The 24,906-nt window shown below is 36.6% G+C and overlaps 9 protein-coding genes across 9 annotated transcripts; 3 read left to right on the forward strand and 6 right to left on the reverse strand.

Annotated features, from left to right (window-relative positions):
- The first annotated feature begins 337 nt into the window (after positions 1 to 337).
- K444DRAFT_620252 (uncharacterized protein) lies at positions 338 to 2,716 on the forward strand. Its single transcript, XM_024881665.1, has 9 exons — positions 338 to 577; positions 671 to 791; positions 828 to 1,245; positions 1,836 to 1,864; positions 1,901 to 1,962; positions 1,996 to 2,035; positions 2,069 to 2,161; positions 2,201 to 2,269; positions 2,339 to 2,716. The coding sequence occupies exons 1-9, from the start codon at positions 473 to 475 to the stop codon at positions 2,557 to 2,559; spliced, it is 1,158 nt and encodes a 385-aa protein (XP_024727988.1). The 5' UTR covers positions 338 to 472; the 3' UTR covers positions 2,560 to 2,716.
- Positions 2,717 to 3,622: 906 nt separating this feature from the next.
- Positions 3,623 to 4,436, forward strand: K444DRAFT_706963 (uncharacterized protein; the record flags this gene model as incomplete). Its single annotated transcript, XM_024888147.1, has 2 exons — positions 3,623 to 4,053; positions 4,094 to 4,436. 2 exons carry the CDS (start codon positions 3,623 to 3,625, stop codon positions 4,434 to 4,436), a joined length of 774 nt encoding a protein of 257 aa, XP_024727989.1.
- Positions 4,437 to 6,651: 2,215 nt separating this feature from the next.
- K444DRAFT_706964 (uncharacterized protein) lies at positions 6,652 to 7,768 on the forward strand. Its single transcript, XM_024888148.1, has 3 exons — positions 6,652 to 6,789; positions 6,825 to 7,139; positions 7,317 to 7,768. The coding sequence occupies exons 1-3, from the start codon at positions 6,663 to 6,665 to the stop codon at positions 7,574 to 7,576; spliced, it is 702 nt and encodes a 233-aa protein (XP_024727990.1). The 5' UTR covers positions 6,652 to 6,662; the 3' UTR covers positions 7,577 to 7,768.
- K444DRAFT_573525 (actin-like ATPase domain-containing protein) lies at positions 7,708 to 9,549 on the reverse strand. Its single transcript, XM_024877407.1, has 3 exons — positions 9,355 to 9,549; positions 9,100 to 9,298; positions 7,708 to 9,047 (listed from the first exon to the last, which is right to left on the reverse strand). The coding sequence occupies exons 1-3, from the start codon at positions 9,473 to 9,475 to the stop codon at positions 7,784 to 7,786; spliced, it is 1,584 nt and encodes a 527-aa protein (XP_024727991.1). The 5' UTR covers positions 9,476 to 9,549; the 3' UTR covers positions 7,708 to 7,783.
- A 537-nt stretch (positions 9,550 to 10,086) lies between these two features.
- Positions 10,087 to 12,401, reverse strand: K444DRAFT_669025 (uncharacterized protein). Its single transcript, XM_024887482.1, has 3 exons — positions 12,033 to 12,401; positions 10,720 to 11,977; positions 10,087 to 10,569 (listed from the first exon to the last, which is right to left on the reverse strand). Exons 1-3 carry the CDS (start codon positions 12,113 to 12,115, stop codon positions 10,423 to 10,425), a joined length of 1,488 nt encoding a protein of 495 aa, XP_024727992.1. The 5' UTR covers positions 12,116 to 12,401; the 3' UTR covers positions 10,087 to 10,422.
- Positions 12,402 to 12,675: 274 nt separating this feature from the next.
- On the reverse strand, positions 12,676 to 13,046 carry K444DRAFT_224380 (uncharacterized protein). Its single transcript, XM_024871180.1, has one exon. The coding sequence runs from the start codon at positions 12,979 to 12,981 to the stop codon at positions 12,754 to 12,756; it is 228 nt and encodes a 75-aa protein (XP_024727993.1). The 5' UTR covers positions 12,982 to 13,046; the 3' UTR covers positions 12,676 to 12,753.
- A 307-nt stretch (positions 13,047 to 13,353) lies between these two features.
- On the reverse strand, positions 13,354 to 15,053 carry K444DRAFT_620256 (UMTA methyltransferase). The gene is made up of 4 exons (XM_024881666.1): positions 14,479 to 15,053; positions 14,366 to 14,427; positions 14,103 to 14,245; positions 13,354 to 14,057 (listed from the first exon to the last, which is right to left on the reverse strand). The coding sequence occupies exons 1-4, from the start codon at positions 14,915 to 14,917 to the stop codon at positions 13,601 to 13,603; spliced, it is 1,101 nt and encodes a 366-aa protein (XP_024727994.1). The 5' UTR covers positions 14,918 to 15,053; the 3' UTR covers positions 13,354 to 13,600.
- A 1,463-nt stretch (positions 15,054 to 16,516) lies between these two features.
- On the reverse strand, positions 16,517 to 17,033 carry K444DRAFT_546312 (uncharacterized protein; the record flags this gene model as incomplete). Its single annotated transcript, XM_024876213.1, has 3 exons — positions 16,517 to 16,737; positions 16,778 to 16,824; positions 16,855 to 17,033. Coding segments are annotated over 3 exons (447 nt in total), but the record flags the coding sequence as incomplete, so codon positions are not given.
- On the reverse strand, positions 16,855 to 17,274 carry K444DRAFT_620258 (uncharacterized protein). The gene has a single exon (XM_024881667.1). It carries the CDS (start codon positions 17,250 to 17,252, stop codon positions 17,073 to 17,075), a length of 180 nt encoding a protein of 59 aa, XP_024727996.1. The 5' UTR covers positions 17,253 to 17,274; the 3' UTR covers positions 16,855 to 17,072.
- Between the last annotated feature and the right edge of the window lie 7,632 nt (positions 17,275 to 24,906).

Below are 24,906 nucleotides of genomic sequence, written 5' to 3' on the forward strand. Positions count from 1 at the left end.
GTTTGCTGAGTCATATCACTTTCTTGAGTCGAGCGCAACGCGAATCGTAGTTTTGAAGCGAATACAGTTAACTGAGAACGGAATTTCGTCGATTCTCAGGGATGTGGCTTATGACAGAGCAAAAGAGAACAAGATTTCGTAAGGGCTCTTTCTAACATCGTCCCCACAATTAAACAACTTATGATCGTGCGTTAAGACTTGCACGAAAGCCCCTGCGTCCCTGCGGGTTTAGTGTGTATCAGCGATACGGTCGCTTTTTTTTCCTAACAAAAAAAAACTAGAATTTTTAATAACTTCCTAAAGTAATACAAGATCTTAAAAAAAAGTTTACATAGAGGTAATCGTGCGGCGTCGCTCGCACTAAACCAGCTACCCTGCAGGTTTAGTGCGGTACAGTAATATGGTCGAAAATCAGTAATATGGTCGCTTTTTTCTCCCATTTATTGATTTTAATTAATTAAATATTAACACCATGACCAAATATGACCCTGAAGAAGAGAAAAGGATGGCCCAGGCCTCCGATTTCTATGCCAGAAACCCACACGTCAAAAAATCTGCGATTGCGCGTCAATTCAGGGTAAAATATCGACTCTGGAAAGCGTATTTGGCTGGACGAAAATCACAGAACACCAAAGGGGCCTATAATAAAGCACTTAATCCTGATTAGTAGGAGGGCGTTAAGCAGTTTATCGATTTCCTGATCTATTTAGGCCATAAAGCTAATCTCAAAACGGTTCAGGCGGCGGCAAATAAGATTCTAGCTGAGAGCGCGTCCACCCACCAAGTTACGCGTATATGGGCTCAATAATAGTTTAAACGGAACAAAGCATGGTTTAAAACCCTTCGTGCGAAGATACTAGTACAAAAGCGGAAGGCAGCAAATCGAAAGGAGGATCTGGAAGAGCATTTTAATAAGTATTATGGGGCGTTAGAGAAGTTTGGGATCTGCTTTAAAGACATGTGGAATATGGACGAAACTGGCTTTCGTATTAGCGTTTTGAATAGAAAGATTATTATTATATACCTTAATACGAAAGCTGTCTACTTGGCAGATCCTAATAATCGAGAATCACTTACTACGATCGAAACTATATCTGCTAGGGGCGAAGTAATTATACTATTCCTGATTTTGAAGGGAGAGATCCTATTAGAAGAATACTTTAATAATGACCTTAATGCCGAAATAGTCTTTGCTATAAGCTCTACTAGATATATAAATAATGCTTTAAGCCTCAAATATATTAAGTACTTCCATAATCAGATATATTAACGAATATAGGGCAAGTGGAGGATATTGATTTTTGACGGTTATAGCTCCCATACTTTAGACAAGTTCTTATATTATTACTAGTCCTATAAGATTATCCCTTTTTAACTACTACCACATAGTACATACCTCCTCTAACCACTCGATATTGGCCTCTTTTAATCCCTTAAGCACTGGTATTAAGTTAGTATTCACGATAAAATCCAGTATAGTAATATTATTTATACTAAGCTTGATTTTCTAGTGGCATACTAGTTAATACGGGGAAGGATATTTAAGCACAGGACAATTCTCAGTGCCTTTAGTAAAGCAGGCCTTTTAGGGCGAGAAATAATATGGTATATATATAATAAGCTAGCTTAATTCATACTAAAAGAAGGTTTATTAATTGGCTATAGATTTATATGATAATATAGGCTAATTTTATAGTAAATAAGCAAACCGAGATTTCACCTCTATGAACCCCTCTAATATCGAAACCCTTCCAAAACCCCCCTATATCTGCGAATTATATGGCACATAATACCTATATATATTAATGTTTAGACGACTATTTTATCCTTGGAAGGGACAAGGAGAAGTACGCTCTTATACCGAGTTTTTGGAGATCTTGGAGGGCATACTAATAAGTAGCTAAGCCTAAGTTACTTAGGGCAAGCTTAATTATGGAAAGAGAGCTTGTAAGAGAGAAGGCAGTACTCCAGGAATAACGAAATAAGCTAGATAAGGGCAGGAAGCATGTGCAAAAATATGGGGTCATTTCCAAGGGTTTGGTAGTTCGTTAAATCGCATATCGCAGAGAGTTCCTTTTTACCGCTAAAGAGATGAATAATAATGCCTACCTAAATCGACGAATTAAGGAAACTAATACATATATTATAAAGCATATTACTAGTAAGCTTCTATACCGGAGACGTGCTTGTGGGGAAATAGCTCCGTACGATTTAGGGGAGCCCTTTGGCTATGGAGATAAACCACTATTTATTAATTATGGTAATACTGGTCTCAAGGCTTACTACCAAAAATTAATGGCAAAATGGGAGGAATAGAGGCAAATTAATCATAAGATAGAGCTTTTTCATGCGAATAAGATGGATTTTAGGCTAGCTTCCCCTGGATACGAAGAGGAGTGGGTTAGTGAGTTTGGTGATATGCGGGTGGAAATGCTAGCTAGAGAGCTTGGTTTTGTGAGGCCACTACCTAACCCCTCTTTATTTTATAATAATGGTTTTGGTAATATAGTTAGATTGGATACTAATGGGGAGGAGATAATTATTAGGTATACGAAATAGGACGTGGTTATTATATAATTAATTGATTTCTAAGTTAGTGGCATTTTGGGGGGGTCGCCGATGACCTGAAGTATGTAATATTTCCACCATTTTTTACTATATACATATGTGATATGAAAGTAAGAGAATTTGATTTATTAATTATAGTATGAATGCCATATAAACTGTAAAATATTTTTCTGCGATTTGCATTAAAATTCTAAAAGTTAGTGTTCCAAAAAAACGACCATATTACTGATTTTCGACCATATTAGTGATACGCACTAAACCCGCAGGGACGCAGGGGCTTTAGTGCAAGTCCTGACGCACGATTACCCCCGATAATTACGCAATTTTTGGCTTCTTTGAATTTTTGAATTTTGTGAAACTGTGAAAGGTACCACAAAAATGACCGTAATCAGTTCGAAGTAAACAATTCACATGCTAGTAAATGATCACGGCGTTGACGATTTAAAAGTAAAAAAATGTTTTGTGTAGTCGGAAACGTTCTGAGAGAGCGAAGGAGACGTATGTTCAGATATTATGGTCCACGACCCAATACCAACCTCCGCTGCTTCACTTACCAAGCCGTCCGATCTAACCATTCATTCTGCCGTTGTGTCGTAGGGAAAGTACCATTGATGAAGAACCACCCGCTATCTATTTGGATCTGAAGTAAGGGAGAGCCAGGGATCTGATGCATTTCACATTGTAAGTACAAAAACAGAAGTTTTTCATTAATTGTGAGAAAGGGTGGAAGGTGGAGGTGGTTGAAGGGTTCAAATACCACACAGGTGTGGGAGGGGGTGATAAATTATGTGGTTTTCGAACTCCAATTCACTTCGCAACCATTGCAACAGCTCACCTTCGACAGTTATCCTATTACTAGGCTTCGCATATTCCTTGAACACTTTCCCCCCAGACCTTTCAAAGCCTTGAGATTACCACCAAATATCATCCACTGCGTTCCCGCTCAGCGCCGTCAAAGATATTGTCACTTCTCGGAGCTGGTAAGTGCCATTCCAGGTAGCGCCAGAAGGAGAGAACTGACGATAAAGATAGATCTTAGTCCACACTCTGAGCTATGTCTTCCTCAAAGGGATCACGGACTTATACCACAGCTTCGAGTGCGGTGGTGGCCCCCGCAAAGCGACAAAAAACCATCACTTCAACAGTCGAAGAGGCAGGAAGACAAGCTATGATTGAATCCCTAAAAAGGGAACTCGATAAGCTCTACAGAAACTTCGACCTGCTTATACAGGGAAGTGCTGCCATTCATGGATTTGCCAATATTATGAAAGATTTAATCAGAAATGACTGTCTTCAGATTGCTGGTGCGGATGCACTGGAATACACACCGGAGCCAGCTACATTACAGGAAATCGTTCAAATGTTTGGCCCATCCTCAGTGAAAAGTCTCCGAGATGAGGCGATGAAAGAAATTGACAACCGGGTGGTGTGCAACTTTGTTTCCATGCTTCAAGAAGACTACGCCGTCCTCTGGAAGTTGAAACTGTCAGTCAGCCATGCTATTACAGCATGGTCCGTTTGGAAGAGTGATGCAATTTACAAAGCTATTCAAGAAGCAACACGAGCGGAACTGCTATTCATTGCCGACAGTGGACGTCAGAATTGAGGAGCAGCGTGCTATGTTGACCGAGCTGTTCATTGTTGCAGGAAAAACCATCACCCGTCATAAAGGTTTCGAGACCCAAATGGTCCGAGAAAGCGTGTCTACCAACTCTCTTTCTGCAACGCAACAAGAAGCTATCCAAAACTTTGAGCGCATGTATTCTCAAAATCCTCGTTGCAACCACGGATTTCTGGCGGCTGTCATAGATCTCTACCAGCAAAAGCTATGGGCACTTTTTTTAGCAATTCCACTACCAAGTGGTTGACTGCAAGAACTTTCTACAGAAGAAAGAGTTTGATATCTGGAAGAAGCCAAATACAAGTCCTATCAAGTACGTGGGGTCAAAAGCGGTTTTCAGATCTTTCCAAGACGACTTGATGCAATTCCCGATTATTGCTCGGCAGCTGCCCAATCATCTAAAGACGTGAGGCGAAGGTGAACTCAATTTGACGGAACAAATTCACGAGCAACGGAATGGGGTCGGGTGCTAAGGTTTTGAGAGAGATTTTCTTTGCACTTCATTCTTGGGAGAGGGTATTCTCTTGGCTTCGAGAAATATTCTGCAGGGAGTAGAATTGGAAACCGCGATACGGAATTACGGATGGACTTAGTGACAAGTCGGGCAGAAGCGCAGTCACAGTGCAACGAATGAAAGATAAACGTAAAGGCTTCCTTGACATGCTGCTAGTTCTAGTCTTCTAGACTTATGGAATTTGAACCGCAAATGCCGGGAAAATCAAAGTGTAGTTAGAGAAGAAAATTCTTCGCTTATTCCCCCTTTTCGCTCACCAGCGCCGACTGTCAGAAACAGCGCGAAGTCGAAACATAACTTTAATTAGTCAGTTTTTCTCGCCACCACCACCTCTCGTTCATAAATTTTGTGACACTTCTGAAATTTTGGCATTCTGCGCCTCATTCTCGGATGACCCTGCGGTCCTGCCCAGCCTTTGCTCAGATCCGGTTCGGCTTCGGCTCGGGTCCGCTGTCTGCATACTTCCTAATTACGAGTATGCGAGTACGACGGCCAGGGACTCTATGGGTTAAAGGTATCATAAAACTTAGAGCCTACTTTATGTAATCAATCTTCGAAAGAATTGGACACTCATTTATGTTGAGGACATATATTAACTATTCGCTTTGTCAGTGAAAAAGGCTTCGATATTTTGCATTATACAATATATCTAAGGCATGATTTTGAATTTGCCAATTACTAAACATGAGTATATTCAGGCGAGGTATCGCAATCAGCACCATATCTGCAGATTTGGCAGTTTTTAGAACAATTCAGTTATTTAAGACCCTTCATGAACTCTTTAGCCTTTATTTGTGGGAAAATAAAGCAGTATTATTCCTTGCCCTCGCAGAATTCGGGCAGATCAACGTGAGCTAGCTACGGCCAAGCCCTCAGGGAGAAGAAACCCAATATCGAAACCGATTTTGCGTCCTTTCCAAAGGAGCTTTATTGAGTCGAAAGCATTACTTGGGTTGTTTAGGGATCAAGTGAGGAGGGATCTTGCGGAGCGCGGGTTCAATAATGAAATCAGTTTAGAGTAGTTTGACAAGGATGTAATAGTTATTGCAGATGAATTAGAGCTAGAGCGTAATGGTTCTAAGAAGGTTTTGTGGCGTGAGCAGACGCGTGTTGTGCGAGAGTGGGACGAGTTTAGACGTAAGAAGCCGGTAACTGGATATTAAGCAGAGATTATTGACTGTTTCGCGCAATCTCTTGTTCTCAATATTGTTCTCAGTTCCGTGCCTAGATACTCTTGCCTTGCTGCCGGTTTTTGCAGATGACTTGGCTAACTTCCTCTTCATGTGCTTCGTTCCGGTTTAGTACAATTGTATATATAGAACTGATTATTTATATTATACTTTTCGCTTTTTATTAAATATAGCAATTAGTGAATAGTAAGCTTTTTTATTTTATTTATTTTAATCCTAAGGTTTGATACCTTACAATAACAAAACTCGAAGTCTCACACTTATAGCTCGACGCCATGCAGCACACGCCCTTTGAAATCCTTATCTTCTTTATCTTAAGAGGCTAGAAGAAGTAGCTATATTTAAGGCAATACGCATTAGCAAAATTTATATATAGACGACAAGGAAACTATAATTGACTCGCGAGGATGCCAGAAGAGGATCCCCTAAGCAAACAGAATGTCTGTCTCTATATACACATGTACAATTACCAAGAATTCTGATATCAACATCTAATAATACCTGACTCAAAGCCATACTTGTGTTGCTCTCACAGCTTGTCTTGAGTTTCGGGCTGTTCAGCGTCATTGACGCTGCAACTCTCCCACTGAACACCCCAATTCATTTCTCACACAATGCAACGCTTCACCGAAGAAATAATATCAGCAAGTATGATGGCTGCGAGTCTGCGACAAGCAGTATACGAATGGCAAGGGCAAAGATATGTTAAAAGTAACACAATTGGTCCACCCATTTCTGAAATTACCGTCTCCTTCTGGCCCTGGTGGGCATGAGCCTGACATTCCACCCAGTGTGCTGGAGGATCGCTTCTTTGGCCCATGACCCAACGTGGATCTCTCAAGGTCAAATCGCAAGTGGAGCAGGACTAGGAGCTAATCTCTGGCTCACTGTCGACTGTGGCTTGAAGTATTACAATGCTTCTTCATTTTAGATCTCACGCTAACTCCTCATAACAAAATATCCGGGCTTTATGATTGCGAGCCAAGTTCAGCCGACCCTCTGACACAGGCTTTACTCATCTCAGCCAATAAATGCGACATCGCAGAGCTGACCCACCCACTGTCCACAACTATCCACTTCGCAGATCTAAACGGTGATGGCCGAACCGAATATCTATACGTTGACGGCAGCGGAGGCGTGACTGCATTCCTCAATCTTGGCGGTCCAGACAATGGTCCTAACGCAGCTCGGATATCATGGCTTCCACAAGGCGTCATCGCTTCTGGTGTAGGAGCCAACCGCAGCAGTGTCCAATTCGCGGACACCAACGGCGATGGGCGAGCCGAGTACCTCTAGATCCACGACGACGGTAGTGTAGACTGCTGGCTGAATCTGGGAGGTCCGGGCAATGGGCCTAATGCCGGGAAGGTCTCTTGGCTTCCGCAAGGAAAGATTGCTGCTGGTGTTGGGAAAGACGGGGCAGGCGTCCGGTTCGGGGATCTGAATGGAGATGGGAGAGCGGAGTATATATATGTTAATACTGATGGCTCTGTGGAAGCATACCTCAATCTCGGCGGGCCGGATAACGGCGCCAATGCCGCAAAAGTGAGTTGCCTGCCACAAGGCACGATCGCGACCGGTGTTGGACAAGGTAGGGATAATGTCGTGGTTGCTGATATCAATGGGGATAGGAGGGCCGATTATCTGGCTTCGTCGAGGACTGATGGGAGTACGATGGCCTAGATAAATGGTGGGGGGCCGGATAATGGGCCGAATGCGGCGAAGGTTGTGTGGTACCCGCATGGGACGATAGGCACGGGGGTAGGGACGAATGGGAAGGGAGTGCAGTTTGCGGATCTGAATGGTGATGGGAGGGCAGAATACTTGGATGTGGATTTTGAGACTAGTGCGGTCAATGCTTGGCTGAATGGGTGCTAAAGCCGCTGTTCATCACTTAACCACCACTCCGTACTTCTCATCTCCTCCTAGATCCGTCCTCTTCAAAAGATCTCTTAGTATCGCTTCATCCTCCTCTGTACTTCCTTGCGCCTCTGTGACAATCGAGTCTATCCCCTCCGCGTTAAATCGATCAGAATCAAGCATAACAACAGCTTTCGCCTTCTTCTCACTCTCCCTTTCTAATTCAACAACGGTCAAGACTCCATAAAAATCGACCTCAAACATTACTTCGATTTCCACTTCCCTTTTCCCTCTCTTCGGAAGACCATTTAGCTCAAGCCTCCCCAGCACCCGACTCTTGCTTGCCACCAGTCTTTCCCCTTCCAAAACAATTATCACAACCTTCTCCTGCTCATCCATCATCGTAGTAATCACTCGCATCTTCACTGTCGGGATGGCTGTTCCCCTTTGTATCACCTTCTCAAATCCACCTCCTTGCGTTTCAATACCCAAACTCAAAAAGGTCACATCCACCAATGACGGAAAGACACCATCATAATCATCCGAGACAGAATGTGCTTGTAGAGCAGCTCCGTATACCACAGCTTCATCAGATGCGAATTCTTTTGCCTGTAGAATTTTCCTCCCACGGAGAAGTCCTTCTAGTATTGGCTGGACTATCCCTGTCTTCGAGGGATCTCCAGTAAGCACAATAGCTTTGACATCCTTCTCGCCAATTTTTGCATCCTCAAGAACTTGCTTAACGAGCACTTGGATTCTGTCAGGCGTTGTCACATGACGGAGATGCTCGTCCTTCAGATGAGTCTCTCCAAGCGTACTATCAGTCTGTAGTCCAATCGTCTCCAGAACGCCATTAAGTACAGATACAACAGCGATACTCGACTCCTGCTCGCCGAGATTGCAAATCAGGAAATTATCCTCCCTTCTGCCGTGTCTCGCGATCATAGTATCAATATGATGTGCAATACCAGCGGCTGTTTCTTCGCTGATGAATCTCTTTACTTCCAAACCAGCGAGTCCAGCAGCTGTAAGGACAATTTGTTGCTGTGGATCGGCAAAATAGGATGGGACGGAGATGACGGCTGAGGAGACTGTTTGATTCAGCTGTGCCGAGGCAATGTTTCTCAGATGGGTGAGATGGTGGGATAGGATTTCAGCAGGCGTGAAATATTGGGCTGTTCCATTGATATGAAGTTTGACTGAAGTATGGTTGTCGTGGGATACGACATCGTAGCGTAGCTCTTTGATGATGGATTGAAGAGAGGGGTCAGAACATGAGAGTCCGAGGATGAGGCTGATGAGTATTAATATTTTGGTTTCGTGAGCATGAGAGCAAGGAGACTGACCTGAGGTCATATATGGTATTCCCCGGGTTACTGCCAGCTTGCGCTTTTGCTTCAAAGCCAGTCAGTGGGACTCCAAACTCAGTGAAGCCCACGTAAGATGGGATCTTGCTGCGGTTTTGATGATCAGTGATAATCTCGAAGCTGTTGTTCCTAAATGCTGAGACACGACTGTAACTTCTTCCAAATTCGATGGCAACAACTGCATACCGTTAGTCGGGCTTTCGGAGAGCATATGAAGTCCGGGATGCTCCTTGCCTTGGTTTTGAGGACCGGCATCAGGTTGAAGGCGCATCAAATGCTGGAAGATCACAGCGAAGAGAAGAGCGCCTGCAAACCCAAGTGCCGAGAGCAGTTTGAGTACCCTTGATGCGGACATTGTATTTGGTATCTGGCGTCCTGAATATGTGTGGGGAGTGTTGAAGACAGAGTCTGACAATGTATCTGAGATGCGTGGCAACCTGGTAAGTGTTGGAATCTGGGCCTTGGAGCCTCAAGTGACCTACGGAAAGCCAAAAGAGCGTGATGTCTAAGCGGGAAATGCATAATTTACTGTGCCGCACCCTGCGAAAAATATCAAGCACTATCTTTTTTTTAATTATTATATTTATATACGCATTTAGGAATGCCTAGGTTGGGAGGCGGGATTGTGTGGGTACGGGCATTTTTGTGAGGTGAATCGTGGAAGATCGTTTACGTTTTGAGTTTTGAGTTTTGCGTTTTGCGTTTGTCGCCGTTGACAAGTGATCCTTACGGCTTTCCGTACATTTCGGAGTCGAATATTACACTGAAGTCACATAATATCAGCTGATTTATAGCTCGCGATGAATTCGAATCTAAACGTGTTTATATCCTCTCTGCCTATTTCAAATAGGAGGTGTACTAAGTTATACTATATTTATATTTAAGTATTCCCTCGATCTCAAAGCCTTAGTCATAGTCTGCCATGACCAAGAAAATTGCAGCCATTTCTGGCTTTTCTGGGGGGGAGGGGGGTGTTGGATGACCCATTGGTGGGGCAGAGAAATCTTGAATGGAGAGCATTCATTGGGTGAGACAAACAAGGAAATTGCAATGCCGAGAATGAACATTTGACAGGCTTCGAGTGAAGGTTAAAGAAAAGACGGCTTGGGAATTTCTCTAGAATGTCTTTCCAGTAAACAACAATCCACAAAAATAGAGCGTAAGAGGCAAAGTACACATTTCTTACATTGAGAATCGACAGAGGAACATCGCTATGAAATTACTCGATAGACGCTTGGATACACCACCCTAAAAATCTAGAGAAAATAGCCTCAGATGCTGATGAAACTTCCAGTTTCAGGCTCAGTAATCGTTCCCGCCGTCGTCGTCCCTGCCGTCGTCATTGTCAGATGATGAAGACGACGAATCGTTGTTATCCTCGTTGTTATCCACGTAAGTATCCTCATTATCGACGTATGTATCGCTGTTATCAATATAGGTGTCGTTGTCCTAAGTCCAGAAGCTCGCGTTAGTATTGTCTCAAAAGGTGGGATCGAGAGTCCAGACAGTGTCTTGTAATGATCTTGATCTCGAGACAGAGGAAGGGAGTAGAAACCCGCAAGGCCTGTGAAGGAGGGAATAAGAAGAATAGAGGCTTACTTCGACAATCACCGTCTCTTGGACAATCGTAGGGTCGCCATATCCATAACTACTACTGTGGCCACCGCCAAAACCCCAGCCGCTACTATGGGATTTGCGTCTCTCCTCTTCTAGTCTCTCCTTTTCTTCATGCTCATGCCACTCGTGAGCAATGAAACTTCCAGCAAGCAAACCCGCACCTCCTCCTAGGGCCGCGCCCCCCAGTGCTCCCATTCCCGGCTTAGCGCCTGCAGCAGGTGAAGAGTGTCCACTCAACTTGCTGAGCATACCCATAACCCCGTGTTTCTCCTGTCCTGCTGGCTGAATTGGTGGTGGGGTTGCGTATTGGGGTTGTTGGCCATAAGTAGGCTGGGGAGAGTAGGCAGGCTGCGGAGGATAGGCAGGATTGGTAGGGTATTGTTGTGGTTGGCCATAAGCTGGCTGAGCAGGATACTGTGATTGACCCTGGGGTCGACCGTAGTAATCTCTGTTGGTTTGATGAGAGAGATCGGCTGGATTAGGAGAAGCATCTCTGGCTCCAGCAGCCGCAGGTTGGCCTGGATTAGTGGAAGGGGCTCTGGCACCGGCTACCGTGGGTGGGGTGTTGGGGTTGTACATCATTTGGTGAGTACCAGGGGTGTTGTAGGGTTGCGGGGGAGGAGAACCAGCAGTCAGAGAGGGGCTCGATAGAGCAGCTGGATTTGGAGAAAGAGCTCTAGCTCCAGGAGCTGTGGGTTGGTCATTGGGATTGTACATCATTTGGTGGGTACCTGGTGTGTTGTAAGGCTGTGGTGAAGGAGAAGCGGCAGGTTGGGAAGTTGTCGTTCGGGTTTGGGAATATGCGGCATGAACTGGCTGCTGGACAGCGGGAGGTTGCTGGGCTTGGGCCGGATAAGGAGCGGGGGGTTGGCTTGAGTCCACAGCTGGCCGTGAAGAATAAAAATCGTAACCTGGTTGTTGCGGGGTGAGAGGTTGCTGAGCCTGAGCAGGCGGCTGTGTGGGGTTGTGCTGAGGTTGAGGGGGTGCGGTTTGCTGAGATTGTGCGCCGCCGTAAGGTTGCTGAACAGCAGATTGGGGATATGAAACATATACGGGTTGCGGAGGTGGTGCATTCTCGCCGATCGAAACGGCGGCCATGATGTTTGTCAAAGCTGTTGGATCAGCGACGAATCCTGGAGGCGGCCCTGCAGGCGGCTTCTTTCCTGCTGGTGCTGGAGGGTATACAGGCTCCGTGGGCTTCACCCAGACCGTATCTTCTGTATAAATGTTCTCATAGAACCTCCAAACTAATCAGCGCATGATGGGGAATAATATTCAAAATGATGTGAGCTCACCATGCTTTGTACGTTTCGTCCCAGTGAGCTTTCCATCCTTCTGGGACTTCTGGCGGAGGGGGACCTGCGGGTGGTTTAACCATGGTCGCTGGTTTCCTGTCTGTGCGATCGAATATATGTCGTAATGAGAATATTGGGACGAGCGTGGAGATTCTTATCTTCGGGAAGTTCGGACTTCCTGTACCTTTTTGAAGCTGTATCTAGCAAAATGTAGTAGTGGTGGCGCAGATGGGAACATTGTTTTTAAGAATGAATAGCTACCCCTCCACTACGAACCAAATTGGACAGCATGCAGCAAAGCAATCGAAGACCCAGCCAATCCAATTCAATGCTTCCAAGAACACGGAGACTCAGCCCCGGAGCTTGGCGCCGAAAGAGCGTGTAAGAAATGGGGTGGGGAGCCATCACAGGTGCTCAGGAGATGCAGTCTCAGCTTCCACAACCGCATACAAGCGACCTATCACGTTTTGATATGACCGAAGCAATGCATGAGCTGAGAACAATTTCCAGCACCAAAACGAAGCTGATAGTGCTTCCGAGCACAGCGCATGCTTTGATAGTCTAAATCGCGAATTTCAATTGAACTTTTTTGAACGAAATCAAAATCACATCCAAAAAAAACTCTGGCCCACTCGGACATTCCTGTCATTGCGAGATGCCATTCATCGAACCAGACTCGTGGTTCTATTGAGCTTCAGGAAGAAGGCTGAGACCGGCGGTTTCACAGCCTTCTCTCAATCAAAACGAACGACAAAATCCGTGGTCGTGGTGGCATGCCAGGGCTGGATTTGTGGGCGGGTGTGAGCCTGTGAGCCTGCTGAGCTGAAAAGCTTGTCTTCCTGCCCCTGCCAATATTCTCCGGGGCCGCAAGAGCTAAAACAAGACTTTCTTTGATTCGTCGACGAGTTCGCCGCCAACTAGAAATGAGATATCGCCCGGAACCGCGCATGAAATCATTCGAATAAGAAAGCAGTCTAGGAGGTTGTGAGAAAGACAATGCTTGTTGTTGAATGTTAATAGAGGTGAAGAAGGAGGAGGAGGTCAACTTCTAATCTCGTAATTTCCTACAGTAGCGCATTTCCTAAAGACAAAGTTATCCACGTGATTGTAGCTGAGACATGATTATCAAGATCTTTATAGAGCCCCAAGCGTAAATCAGCTGCTCAGAGCTCGTTTTCTACAAATATAGTGCTTTGGAATATAGGCACCCGAAGAGGCTTTCGAATAACAGGTGGCGTACATGTGACACCCCCATCGACACCCCACGGGGTCGTTTTAGTCTTTCCCAAAATAGGCAAGGCACACCCAAAAGCAAATTTCAGCGAAACCATATTTTTTATTTTTTTATTTCTCTCTAACCATGCGCTCTTCTAAGAAATTACGCCTTTCCTATTTTTATGAAAATAGGCGGAAGCGGTGGAAAACCTCGCGATTAAATCTGGTTTGCGGCGAAGCTCCTTAGTTTATATCGATCAAACAGAGAGAGGACGGACTTCTCATGATGAGCTCCTCCATTGAGGTAGTGTATGTGTCTAGAAACAATGATATTGACCCCATCAGTGATAATCTCAAGACTCCGTAGGCTTCTGACCATACGCCACATGGAATGGTAGAAAGGAATGCACGCTGGCGTCCATCAAGCTTTTTCTGACACCCACCAAAAACAACTCAACATCTTCTGGTGACCACTTCAGACCTTTTGTGAATGGACCCAAAGCAATTCCTTGAAGTCCGTCGTAGATCACACTCCTCAGATATAGCCCTATCATTTTCATCGTCTTATTCTTCGGCCATGTCCCAAGCGGGATCTTGAACACTTTCTCCTCCACGTTTACGAACCCTGCATCACGAAGCCGTTGCGCATTGCCAGTAACAGCTAGTAAGTCGACACCGAATACCGCGAGTCCTTCTTTGACAAATCTCAAGAACTTTTCCACGTCGTAATCGTCCTTCATAGTACCATCGTCGCATTTGAGGACGAACTGTAACTCTTGGAGCTCGATCCAGCCGCCTGGTTGAATATGACTGCCGCGTATTAGTACAAGTCCATAGCATGTCGATGAAACTCACTTGTAGGCTGTTGTGAGAAGTTTAGGCCAGTTCTTTATGGACGAGTTCATGTGTCGAATGTGCACAAAGTCAAACGCGTTTGGAGGATGTAGCCATGGGCTTTCTGCATCATCGACCATAAACTTGACATTGGGTGGAATCCACTATTGCTCGCAAATCAATGCCATTCATGTCCATTTATATATGAGATTGGAAAAGGATCGAGGGCTTCAACAGCCATCGAAACCTCGGTCTCGCACACGAGAAAGGAAAGTGGTGCTCACTGTCGGCTGTATAGGACTCAGATCGATACCCAAAACCTGCGCGCTAGGATATTCGTCGCCAGCTGTTATAGTTTAGCACTCAGTTACGCTCGTATAACACATCGGGTTCCTACCATCAATGGCCCATATTCCCGTTCCAGTGCCAATATCAATTATATTCTGTGGGTTGTTCAAAGGTGCGTAGTGCAGCTTCCCACCACAAAGGCTAACCACCATCGCATGTTTCATATCCTCTCTCTCTTGTTCGCTCTCATCGTTGGGAAATTTGTATCTCCCTTCTCTGAATTTATGATATCGTCTGCCATGTTCGAATGCGTAGTCCCGCACAGAGGAAGATATTGAAGTCGAGAAGCGAGAGTCTGCCTCTGTTTCGTAGCCAGGATCCTCCGAGTCATCCCCTGCTTCGATTATGGTTTCTGCTTGATGTGCGACGATCTCTGCTTGTGTCTGCTGGAAGTTCGATTGTTCTGTGGCTGGGGGTGAGCCTGTGGGTGATCTCGAGGACGATTGTTGACGCTGTTCAGCTTGCAGAGCTGGTGGAGGTTCTGCCATGGTTTGAAGCGCGCTTCGGGACCACAAGTATCATGCGGACTCGGGCGAATCGAAGTCACTCGATTCTCGTGAGACGAAGGTTTGAAGAAGTTCGCAGAGCTATATTCATATTCTGGCTCCTTATCGTGGGCGCATGGGGGTGGCTGCGATAGTAGCACGACGGAACGTTCCGATGCTGAGGGGAGTGGGGCCATTGTTCAGCATCATCGCCAATGAACCGTAACCGATGCCCCGCACCAAAACACGTCCCGCATCAAAAACACGCGAATTCGCATTTCGCCCCGAACTTTAATAATTAATTACTCCACAACCACTTATCCAAATAAAATAATATTAAATCACAGGATAGAGTCAATTGAGATCTTGAACTTGTGCAATTCAGTTTTTTTGTCTAAAGCATTATGGTAGCGTAATTATACGCGTACTCGTTTTCGCCTGTGCTACCCCCGATGTGACTACCTCACTAATTTGGGCAATCACCTCTTGCTATACCACTACCTTTGCAGGGCGCCTAGCTTTGATAGGTGCTTTCCGCTTAGTTGATACCACTGGAGCAGCTTTTTTTGCCTTGGGAGCAATAGAAACTGGCTACTTCTTGGGTGCTCTCTTGGCGGCCAGCTCCACGTCCCCCGCCAATTACTTCTGGACAGCCTTAGCCTCCCTATCTGCCGCTCTTTTTGCCTTCTCCTGTTTCTTTCTAAGGGCATTCGCGGCCCTTTTGATCTTTCTTTCTAATTTAGCTTCCTCCTCTGCGATTCTCAGCCTTTCCTTCTCTTCTTGGTACTCCCTAGCCTTAATAATCTTCCCAGGAGAATAGTAATTAATCAAGCCCTTATTTGCCTCGCCAGCAAGATTCAAACGAATGCCCTGTCGACCCTTCTTCTTTTAAAGCTCGATTGCTTTATATAAACCTCGATTTTCGTGCTCCAGAACAGAGACTCGCGCGGCGAGGTGAAGCGTGGTTGAGAAAATCGTCTTGATCTTGTCAATCGTGGGTTCTTTATCGTATGCTTAATAAAATCGACGAATCGATTTCGCAGACCTTGGAGGACGTAATCCAGATAGTTTTTCAGGTAATGCAAGTGTGGGGCGAGTAATAGTCTTAATAATAAGACTACTATCGGTTGGCCATATTCCTGATTTGCAAAATGCCAATTAGATATTCTTTTCCGTAAATGCCTTGTCCCAAGATCTCTTAAACTTTGGCCAAAAGAAGCTTTTACTTATTCTAATAAGCCCGCCCGATTCGTTTATTATTATATCAAGTTCCCAAGAATATGCAGTTAATAATAGTTAAAAAAGTCTAATATTAAGGGGCTAAAGCCGGTAAGTCGTATATAGGAGTAAGATTAATAAAATTATACCATATTAATTAGCCTAATTAATAAATGCCATATTAACGTGACTTAAATACCCATTAATAATAAGAAGATGTTTTTGAGTCATATGTGGTGGTTTGGTATATTATTCAAATATATTTTAAAGCCAAGATAGCCCAATTATATTATTTAACTATCTATTATGCGAAACCGTAAAATGAGCCTTTAAATCAGTTATAACTTTATTAACCCATATACTTATAAGATCTCCCAATTCGCCTTAATATATTAAAAGCGGTAGTATCCATTTTCCGATTACAGATATATAAGCTAAGATACTAATAAATTCGCGGCTTCTATCTTGCTTTGATTTGGAGATTCGACCCGATTCCAGAGTAGCTCTGGTCATAATTCTTTTCAAAGATCGCCCATATCCTATCAAGAATCCCTTTTTATTAAAGTTATATATATTTTCGGCCATAATTCGATATTTCTTAATCACTATTACGAGCTAGTAAAGCAGATATACGTTAGCAGATACCCAAGTAATATATATATAGAATAATAATAATAAAGTAATAAATTACGCTAAAAAATAATTAGAATATTAGAGCGTACTTAGCGCTAGTACGTAAATTATCAATATTTCGTAAATAAAGGCTCTTTAGCCTAATGGAGTAATACTTCACAAATTGGCTAACCCAGTTCTTTCCTAGCGGCCCTCCCTTAATCTTCTCTGCAAGGTTTTTAATAATATGACTAGTCAGTGGTATTCCTTGATTAGTAAGAGTATTAATTTAATAAATTAAATACTCCTCTTGCTCGATAGTTAAATATTAGTACCAAAATAAATTCGCTTCCTTCTTTGACTTCGTGAGGCCACGGATTCGTCTGGAGACAGCGCTACGGTTACACTTGAACTCCCTAGCTATATTGGCATAATAAGTAAACTCCCCTCTTTGAATTGCGGCTACTGCCTTATTAATACGACTTGATTTAATGAATTTATTACGCATTTTGGTAGTAGTATTAAACGTGTTTTTCGCGTGTTTTGGTGCGGGACGTGTTTTGGTGCGGGACTTCGGTTAGGGTTGCGCGTGAGCTGAGGTCTCGGCGAAGCAAGGCTATTTCTGCAACTCTTTCATTGTTCTCATAAAATCCAACTTCGGCTTCGGCAATGGATAATTTGATACAATGTTTCGAACTATCACGGCCCGAAAGCATTGGACTGTGGTAACAATTAATCTGAGGTAACACTCGCACTGTCTCGGTGGCCGAGACTTGGCGTTCTTAGCACGAGGGACGGTAATTAGTTCTGTTACCTGTTCGTACGTACCTTCCACAAGTTACCACTGGTGGTTCGTAAAAGCGATCTGGCCAACTACAGTCGGTCCGATCCAAAAGCGACAAAACGGTCGCTCTTTTACGCCTATAATAACCTTTTAACCACAACCCCAATTAATTAATACTAAGTAATGCGATTATAGAATAGAACCAAGCGAAAAACACCTATTAATTAGATTTTTAATACTATTTGTGGTTCATTAATAATCGAGGTTTAAAGTATACGGACCCTTTTTACTTTTTTGATTTTTCCTTATATAAAACGCAAATATATTTGCTTACTAAGATCACGTGAGCCCGGACTTTAGAGAAAGATCGCGGCATCTTACTAGTCTTATTATTAGTATAATAATAATAATTAAGTCTTATAAGCTTAAGTTAATCTTTCTAAATACTAAATATAGCTTTTTCTAATATTATATATATTATATATATAATAAAGCCCTAATTATATAGATTTCAAGCTAATTTTTAGCTAAATTAAATCTATAAATCTTATTTATTATTTAGTTACCCTTTTTCTCTTACTTTTATATATTATTTCCTTTATTTATTATCTTTTTAAATATTATTCTATAATGTTTTTACTTATATATATATTAAATAGCTTATTTAATATTTAATTCCTTCTAATATATATTTATTTAATAGAATATATAATTATAAAATCTTTATATAATCTTAATTAAATAAGCTTTAAATATTTTTATTACTTTAATCTTAATATTTGGAAAGCTAGTTTTCTTTATTTAATAATATCGAGTTTTATTATATTTCTAGTATATTTTAATTAGATTAATTTTATAATAAAACTTTAATAAAAATATAGCCTTATATTTTCGATTTATAATAAGCTTTTTAATTTGGGACTTCTTTTTAAAGAAATCTTAGTAATTTAATAGTATATAAACTAAATAACATATTTATTTAATAATAATAAAATATTTAATAATAATAAAATATTTAATAATAATAAAATATTTAATAATAATAAAATATTTAAGAAATATAATATATTTAAATCTTAAATAAAATATATTATAATCTTATTTAATAAAAATCTATTTTATATTTTTAGGCTTTATTTTTATATTTAAATTAAATTATTAAAGAACTTAAATAATATCTTATAATTCCGGAATTATATATTTTAATAAAAAATATATATTTCTTTTATAAGCCTTAATATTACTTTTTTTTTTTAATTCTTTTTAGTATTTTATTTATATTAAAGGCATTTAGTATATTTTTACTATATAAAATATATATAAAATATATATAAAAAACTAATTAAATATTAGAATAGTTATATAATTTAAGTATTTCTATTTAAATATATTAAGTATTTTAGTAATCTATATTAGTAATTATTTTATATTTTATTAGAGATTTCTATTTAAATTAAAATTATTCGAAATAAAAATACCTTTATTATTTAGTATTCTAATATATTTCTTAGAGCCTATAAATTTAGAATTATAAATTAGTTTTTTATTATTTTTTTCCGGATATTTTTTTACTAATTATTTACTAACTAAAAGATTTTTTTATAATTAAATCTATAGAAATAGCTTTTATTATATAAGTATATAATATATTTCTAAACTTGTAATAGATATATATAATAGTATATAAATAATTAGAATTATATAAATAATTAGAATTATATAAATAATTAGAATTATATAAATAATTAGAATTATATAAATAATTAGAATTATATAAATTATATAGAATTATATTTTCTAGTTAAATAAAGTACTTTATAGACTTAACTAAATACTAGAAAATATATAAAGAAATGCTTCTAGTTTTAGAAAAGAATATTAATTAGTCTTTTATTAGAATTAATTCTTGAAATTAGTTATATTTATAAGTATTATTCTATAGCTTATTTATCTTAATTATTTATATATTATTTTACTATTATATATCTTATATTTTAATTAATCTAATTTTTAGAAAATAGTTTATTATAGGATAATTAAATTATTAATAGATAAAACTATTAATAGCTAGAATATTAATTACAAAAAATACTTCTATTATTATTAGAATAATCTAATTAGATATTTAGAAAAGTATCTAATTAAATACTCTTTATATTATCTAGTTAGAAAAAGGAAATAGAATTCGAATATTTCTAGAACTAGCTAATAGAATAATAATAATAAAGAAATTAGTAATAGCTTACTATTATATTACTAAATTAGAAGCAGAAATATAATAGAAAAAAGATTTAGAAAAGCTAGAAATTCAAATCTATTATAGATATAGTATTCTAGATTTGGAAAGTAAAATAAAAGGTTTCTAATAAAAATAATTTAAAGCTAAAGAAGAGAAAACTAGAATATAGAAAACTATAAAAAAGTATATATACCTTATAGTATACTAGTTCTAAAGAGGCTTAGCTTTCTAAATATCTATTAGTTTACTAGTAATATATAGTACTATTATATAGGTATAGAAATACTAGTTATATTAGTTAGTAAAGTTATTATTATTTAGAAGTAAGAATTATAGTATTATAGTATTAATATATAATTCCTAAATCTGCTAAGCCTAAAAGAGTCTAGTCTACTAATCGAGTTACTAATAAAATACGAGATTATATAACTATATCCTGTATTTTATATTCTATATTTTATATCCTATTATTTATATCTTATATCTATATTCTATAACTATATATATAATTTCTAAAGAAATAGCTATACTAATACTAGAAACTCTCTAAAAAATACGAAAAATAATATTTCTCTCTAATTATATACAAATTCCCTAATTCGGCCTAGTACCAAATTCCCAAATACTCTATATATCTATATTACTTCTAAAGTTTTAGTTATATACTAAAGGCTATAGCCTTTTATATATAACTTCTCTTCTTATAATATTTTTCTATTCTATATATCTATTTCCTATCCTATCTATATTTGACCTATTTCTCTATATTTAATTATATAGTATTTATATTAATTAGATATTTGAGGATATTTATTAGCTTCGATTTTATTATAGAATTAGCAGAATTCGATTCTCTTTTAATTTATTTAACTTCTATAATCTCTTATTATTTATATATCTAGTAGAAGTATATTATATTAATTATTAGATACTTTTCTTAAGTAGTTTCTAATTTAATAAGATATTTATATAATAACTTCAAATCTATATAAATTACTAGTAATAGTTCTATTTCCAGTATTTTATTAATTATAAATTTGACTGAAGTACCTATATTAAAGCTATAAGCTATATTATAAAGTTCCGAAGCTAGAATACTTCTAATAATTCTCTTATATTTAGTAGAGAACTAGTAAATAATATTAGTATATTTAGTTCTATTTACTAGAACTAGAATATATCTGATTTAAAAAGAGAGATCTTTATTATTTATAAATAAAGTATTTATAAAAACAATTAAATATAAGAACTTCTTTACTAGCTTTACAAATCTCAATTCTCTAGTAGTATTCTTAATTTGTTATTAAATATACTTATTAAGTACTTTTATATTAGTTTCCGAAGATTTAATAGCTTGAGTAGTAATTAATAGATTATATAAAGCTTCTAGTTAGTAGACTAATATAATATATACTTCTCTAGTATATTAGATAATATATTAGTTCTTAATAGAGAGATTTTAACAAATAGTACTTCTATTACTTATAGTAGTAGTATTCTTTATAGAAATAGTTTAATGGTTTTTATATTAGTATTTTTATATAAGAGTAATTCTAGTAGTATCTATATAGATAATATTTCTATTAAACTTGAAATTATAGTTAATAGTAAGGCATTTATACTTCTTAGCTAAAAACTTAGCTTTTTAAAGCTTTAGTTACTTTATTTTTATAAAATTATTAGTTCTAATAAATAGAGTATTATTAGTTTAAAAGCTAATAATTTCAAAGAGTTATTTATTATAGAGAAGATAAGAGTTATAAATTAACTATTTTATAGAAAGCTTATTAATATAATAGAAATAATAAGTCTTAAACTAATAGTTTCTAGCTTCTAGTATATTATATAATAGTTTTATAACCTTTAGAACCGAATTATTATTTAGATTTAGTTCTCTAGTAAACTTATAAAATAAGTTAATATAGAAATTATAATTAAGTAAGATTATTAATTAGATATAAGCTTATAAGATATTATAGAAATATAGTTCTATAATATCTATTATTATAATAGTAATACTAAGAATAATTCTCTAGCTAATATATTAAATAGTAAGTAATTATATTAATACTATATATTTCTTACTATTATTATAAGTCTAGATACCTAGTCTCAACTTCTTAAACTCTTTCTTTATATCTATATTCTTAATTTTATTAATAAACCAGAAATTGAAGATATATATCTATTTTAGTATTTGAGATCTGGAAATAACCTTAAATATATTCTTTTCTAGAAGGCTAGTAACTTTAATCTAATAGAAGTTCTTATATAGGTTATTATCTTATAGAAATACTATAATATCCGGGTTTTTATAAAAATATCTTTTATTATACTTTAATAAAATAGTAGAAATAGTAAAAGAAATTATATCTGTATTACTTTCGGCTTTACTATAAAGTTCAGAAATAGATTCAGGTTTAGGGCTATTAGTAATAACCTTAATATCTCTTATATAAAAAGGCTTTATAGAGATTAAATAGAAAGTAGTATTATTATATAATAGAGCTAGTATATAGTTTTTTCTATTAATAGCTACTAGCTTATATAGCTTATCCTAACTACCAGGTTAATTAGTATTTCTTTTATACTATATAAGAATATCCGAATTTAAAAGAAGTTTATAAATATTAGTAATACTGAAACTATTTCGGGTATTTAGAGTATTTGTAATCTGGTATCTAGCTTAAAGCTTCTGAATTTCTACTATTACTTTCTTAAATACTACTAATTACTATAATATAGTTAATAATAAGGTATTATATTCGGTTATTTAGAATAAAGTACTATAAACTAAAAGAATTAAAATAATACTATTAGGTTTAGCAGAATTATTAATAGCTTTAAAAGCTATTTAGAATATAATATTCTTATTAATTCTATTAATTTTAGCTATAATAATAAGATAAGTATATTAAATTTGACTATAGTAGTATTCTATAATTCTAATAGAACTATAGGCTTCTATAAAGACGATTTTGACTTTAGTTTCTATAGTATTTATAAGCTAAGTAAACTTCTTACTAGTAAACTGCTTTCTAATATCTATTATAATCTAATTAGAAAGGCCTAAATAGATATTAATTTAATACTACTTTAGAGTATTTCAAGTATATAATATACTAATATTTTAAAGCTATTAGCCAGCTTAATATCTAGTACCTTTATTAATAATATAAAGTATAAGCTTACCGGAAATATAGAAAATATTAATAATAATAAAGTAGTTAAAACTAATATTATTTTTTAGGTTAAATTTAAATTATTCTAGTAATTATCCGAATTTCTAGTATTATTTATAATACTTTATAAGATATTTAAAAGCTTCTATATTAATATTATAGCCTATTTATTCTAGTATATTTCGAAGCTTACTAATAAATAGATAACTAAAATAATAATATAGATATTATAATTTGATTTCTATAAAAAAGTAAAAATTATAAATAAAGAATTCGGAAATAAAGCTTTATAGAATAGTATTTTAAAATAGAAAAAAGTATCTAAAATATTATATTACAGATATAAAATATTTATTAGAAATAATAAGATAATTAGTAAGATTATTGAAATAGACTTCTAGCTTATTTATATTAGCTAAGCTAAATAAAAATAAAGTTTTTATAAATATAATATAGAATTATACTTATTTAATTAGTATTTTTACTATTACAGATCTAATAAAGAATATAGATTTAATACTAAACTAAATATTAACTTGACTTTTAGTAGTTTTATTAAGTTAAATATTACTATTAGTCTACTATAAAGCTTGAAATTAGTTAGAACTAGTAGTTGAGAATCTAGAGGCTCCGGTATTAATTATAACTTTATAAAAGTAGTAAATATTATATCTTAATATATTATTAACTATAAATATCTAAATATCTTTTATTTATTTAATAGGCTTTAAGATATAGTTTTTATCTATTATCTAATATATAAGAAAAAGAGAAATAAGATTATCTATAAAAGTATTAATTATAGGAATAGTAAAAGTAGAAACTATAGAAATAGCTAGAAAGCTTTTAATAGAAATAAAATAGAAATTAAAGTAATATTTCTTTTTTTTATCTGTTTCTACTAATAAGGCTTTAAAAGTATTATCTATTAGTTTGTTTTTATTACTCTTATTATTCTCTTTTTCTTTAAATTCGGTAATATACTATATATAAGTACTACTAAAGTATTTATTAAAGTTATAAGTATTTCAAGATCTAAATTAGTAAATATTTCTATCTTTAAATCAAGCTTTTTGAGTCTCTTATTTCTCTAATATATGTTTCTATAAGTAGTATTTAGGTCTCTTATATATAAAATATAACTTTAGAATATAATTATTATAATTATAGGATTTAAAGTAATTATTACAGGTTCCGAAGTTATAGTTAGATCTATATTAACGATTTCCGAATAAATAGTAGTTTGAAAGATTTTAAGAATAGTATTATTAATTAGTAAAGTAGATTTCGGTAATAATTTATTACTTTTTCTTATAGGTAGTAATAGATAATTAGAGTTTATTAATAAGCTAGCTGAGATTATTAGAAGAGTCTGAGATTATATATTAGTATACTAGTAAGCTTTAATAAAAAATAATAATCTTATTATATAGGAATTCGGTACTTTATAAAACAGAAATAAAGCTATACTATAATTTATATAGGTTATTAATTAGTATTTGAATAAGCTTAAATATTGTCTTTTCAGGGTTTTTTACTATTATAATTACTAAGATAATAGTATTTCATTTATCTAAATTTCAATAATAGAAACCGGGACTTTTAAAAAAGCTATAGATATTTATATAGGCTTCTTTATATATACGGCTTGAAAGCTAGTTATTATAGAAGTAGTCTTATACTAGTTCCTTTAATATAGTAGAAAAAGCTCTTACTAGTACCTCTTTTAGAAGCTCTATATATTAGTAAATATTAAGGAAGATAGTAAATTTATAATTGAAACTATTATTAGTTCTATTATATTTCTATATTTCGGAATATATTTTTACTATTTCTCTAATAAGCTTTCTAGCAGAAATAGTAGATATTAATTAATAGTAGTTCGGGTTTAGTAGTAATACTAGTAATAGTAAAGATAGAAGTAGTAGATACTTTTAATTTAAAGAAGATAGATAAA

Source organism: Hyaloscypha bicolor (genome assembly GCF_002865645.1).
Source record: "Hyaloscypha bicolor E unplaced genomic scaffold K444scaffold_182, whole genome shotgun sequence".
Taxonomy (NCBI): domain Eukaryota; kingdom Fungi; phylum Ascomycota; class Leotiomycetes; order Helotiales; family Hyaloscyphaceae; genus Hyaloscypha; species Hyaloscypha bicolor.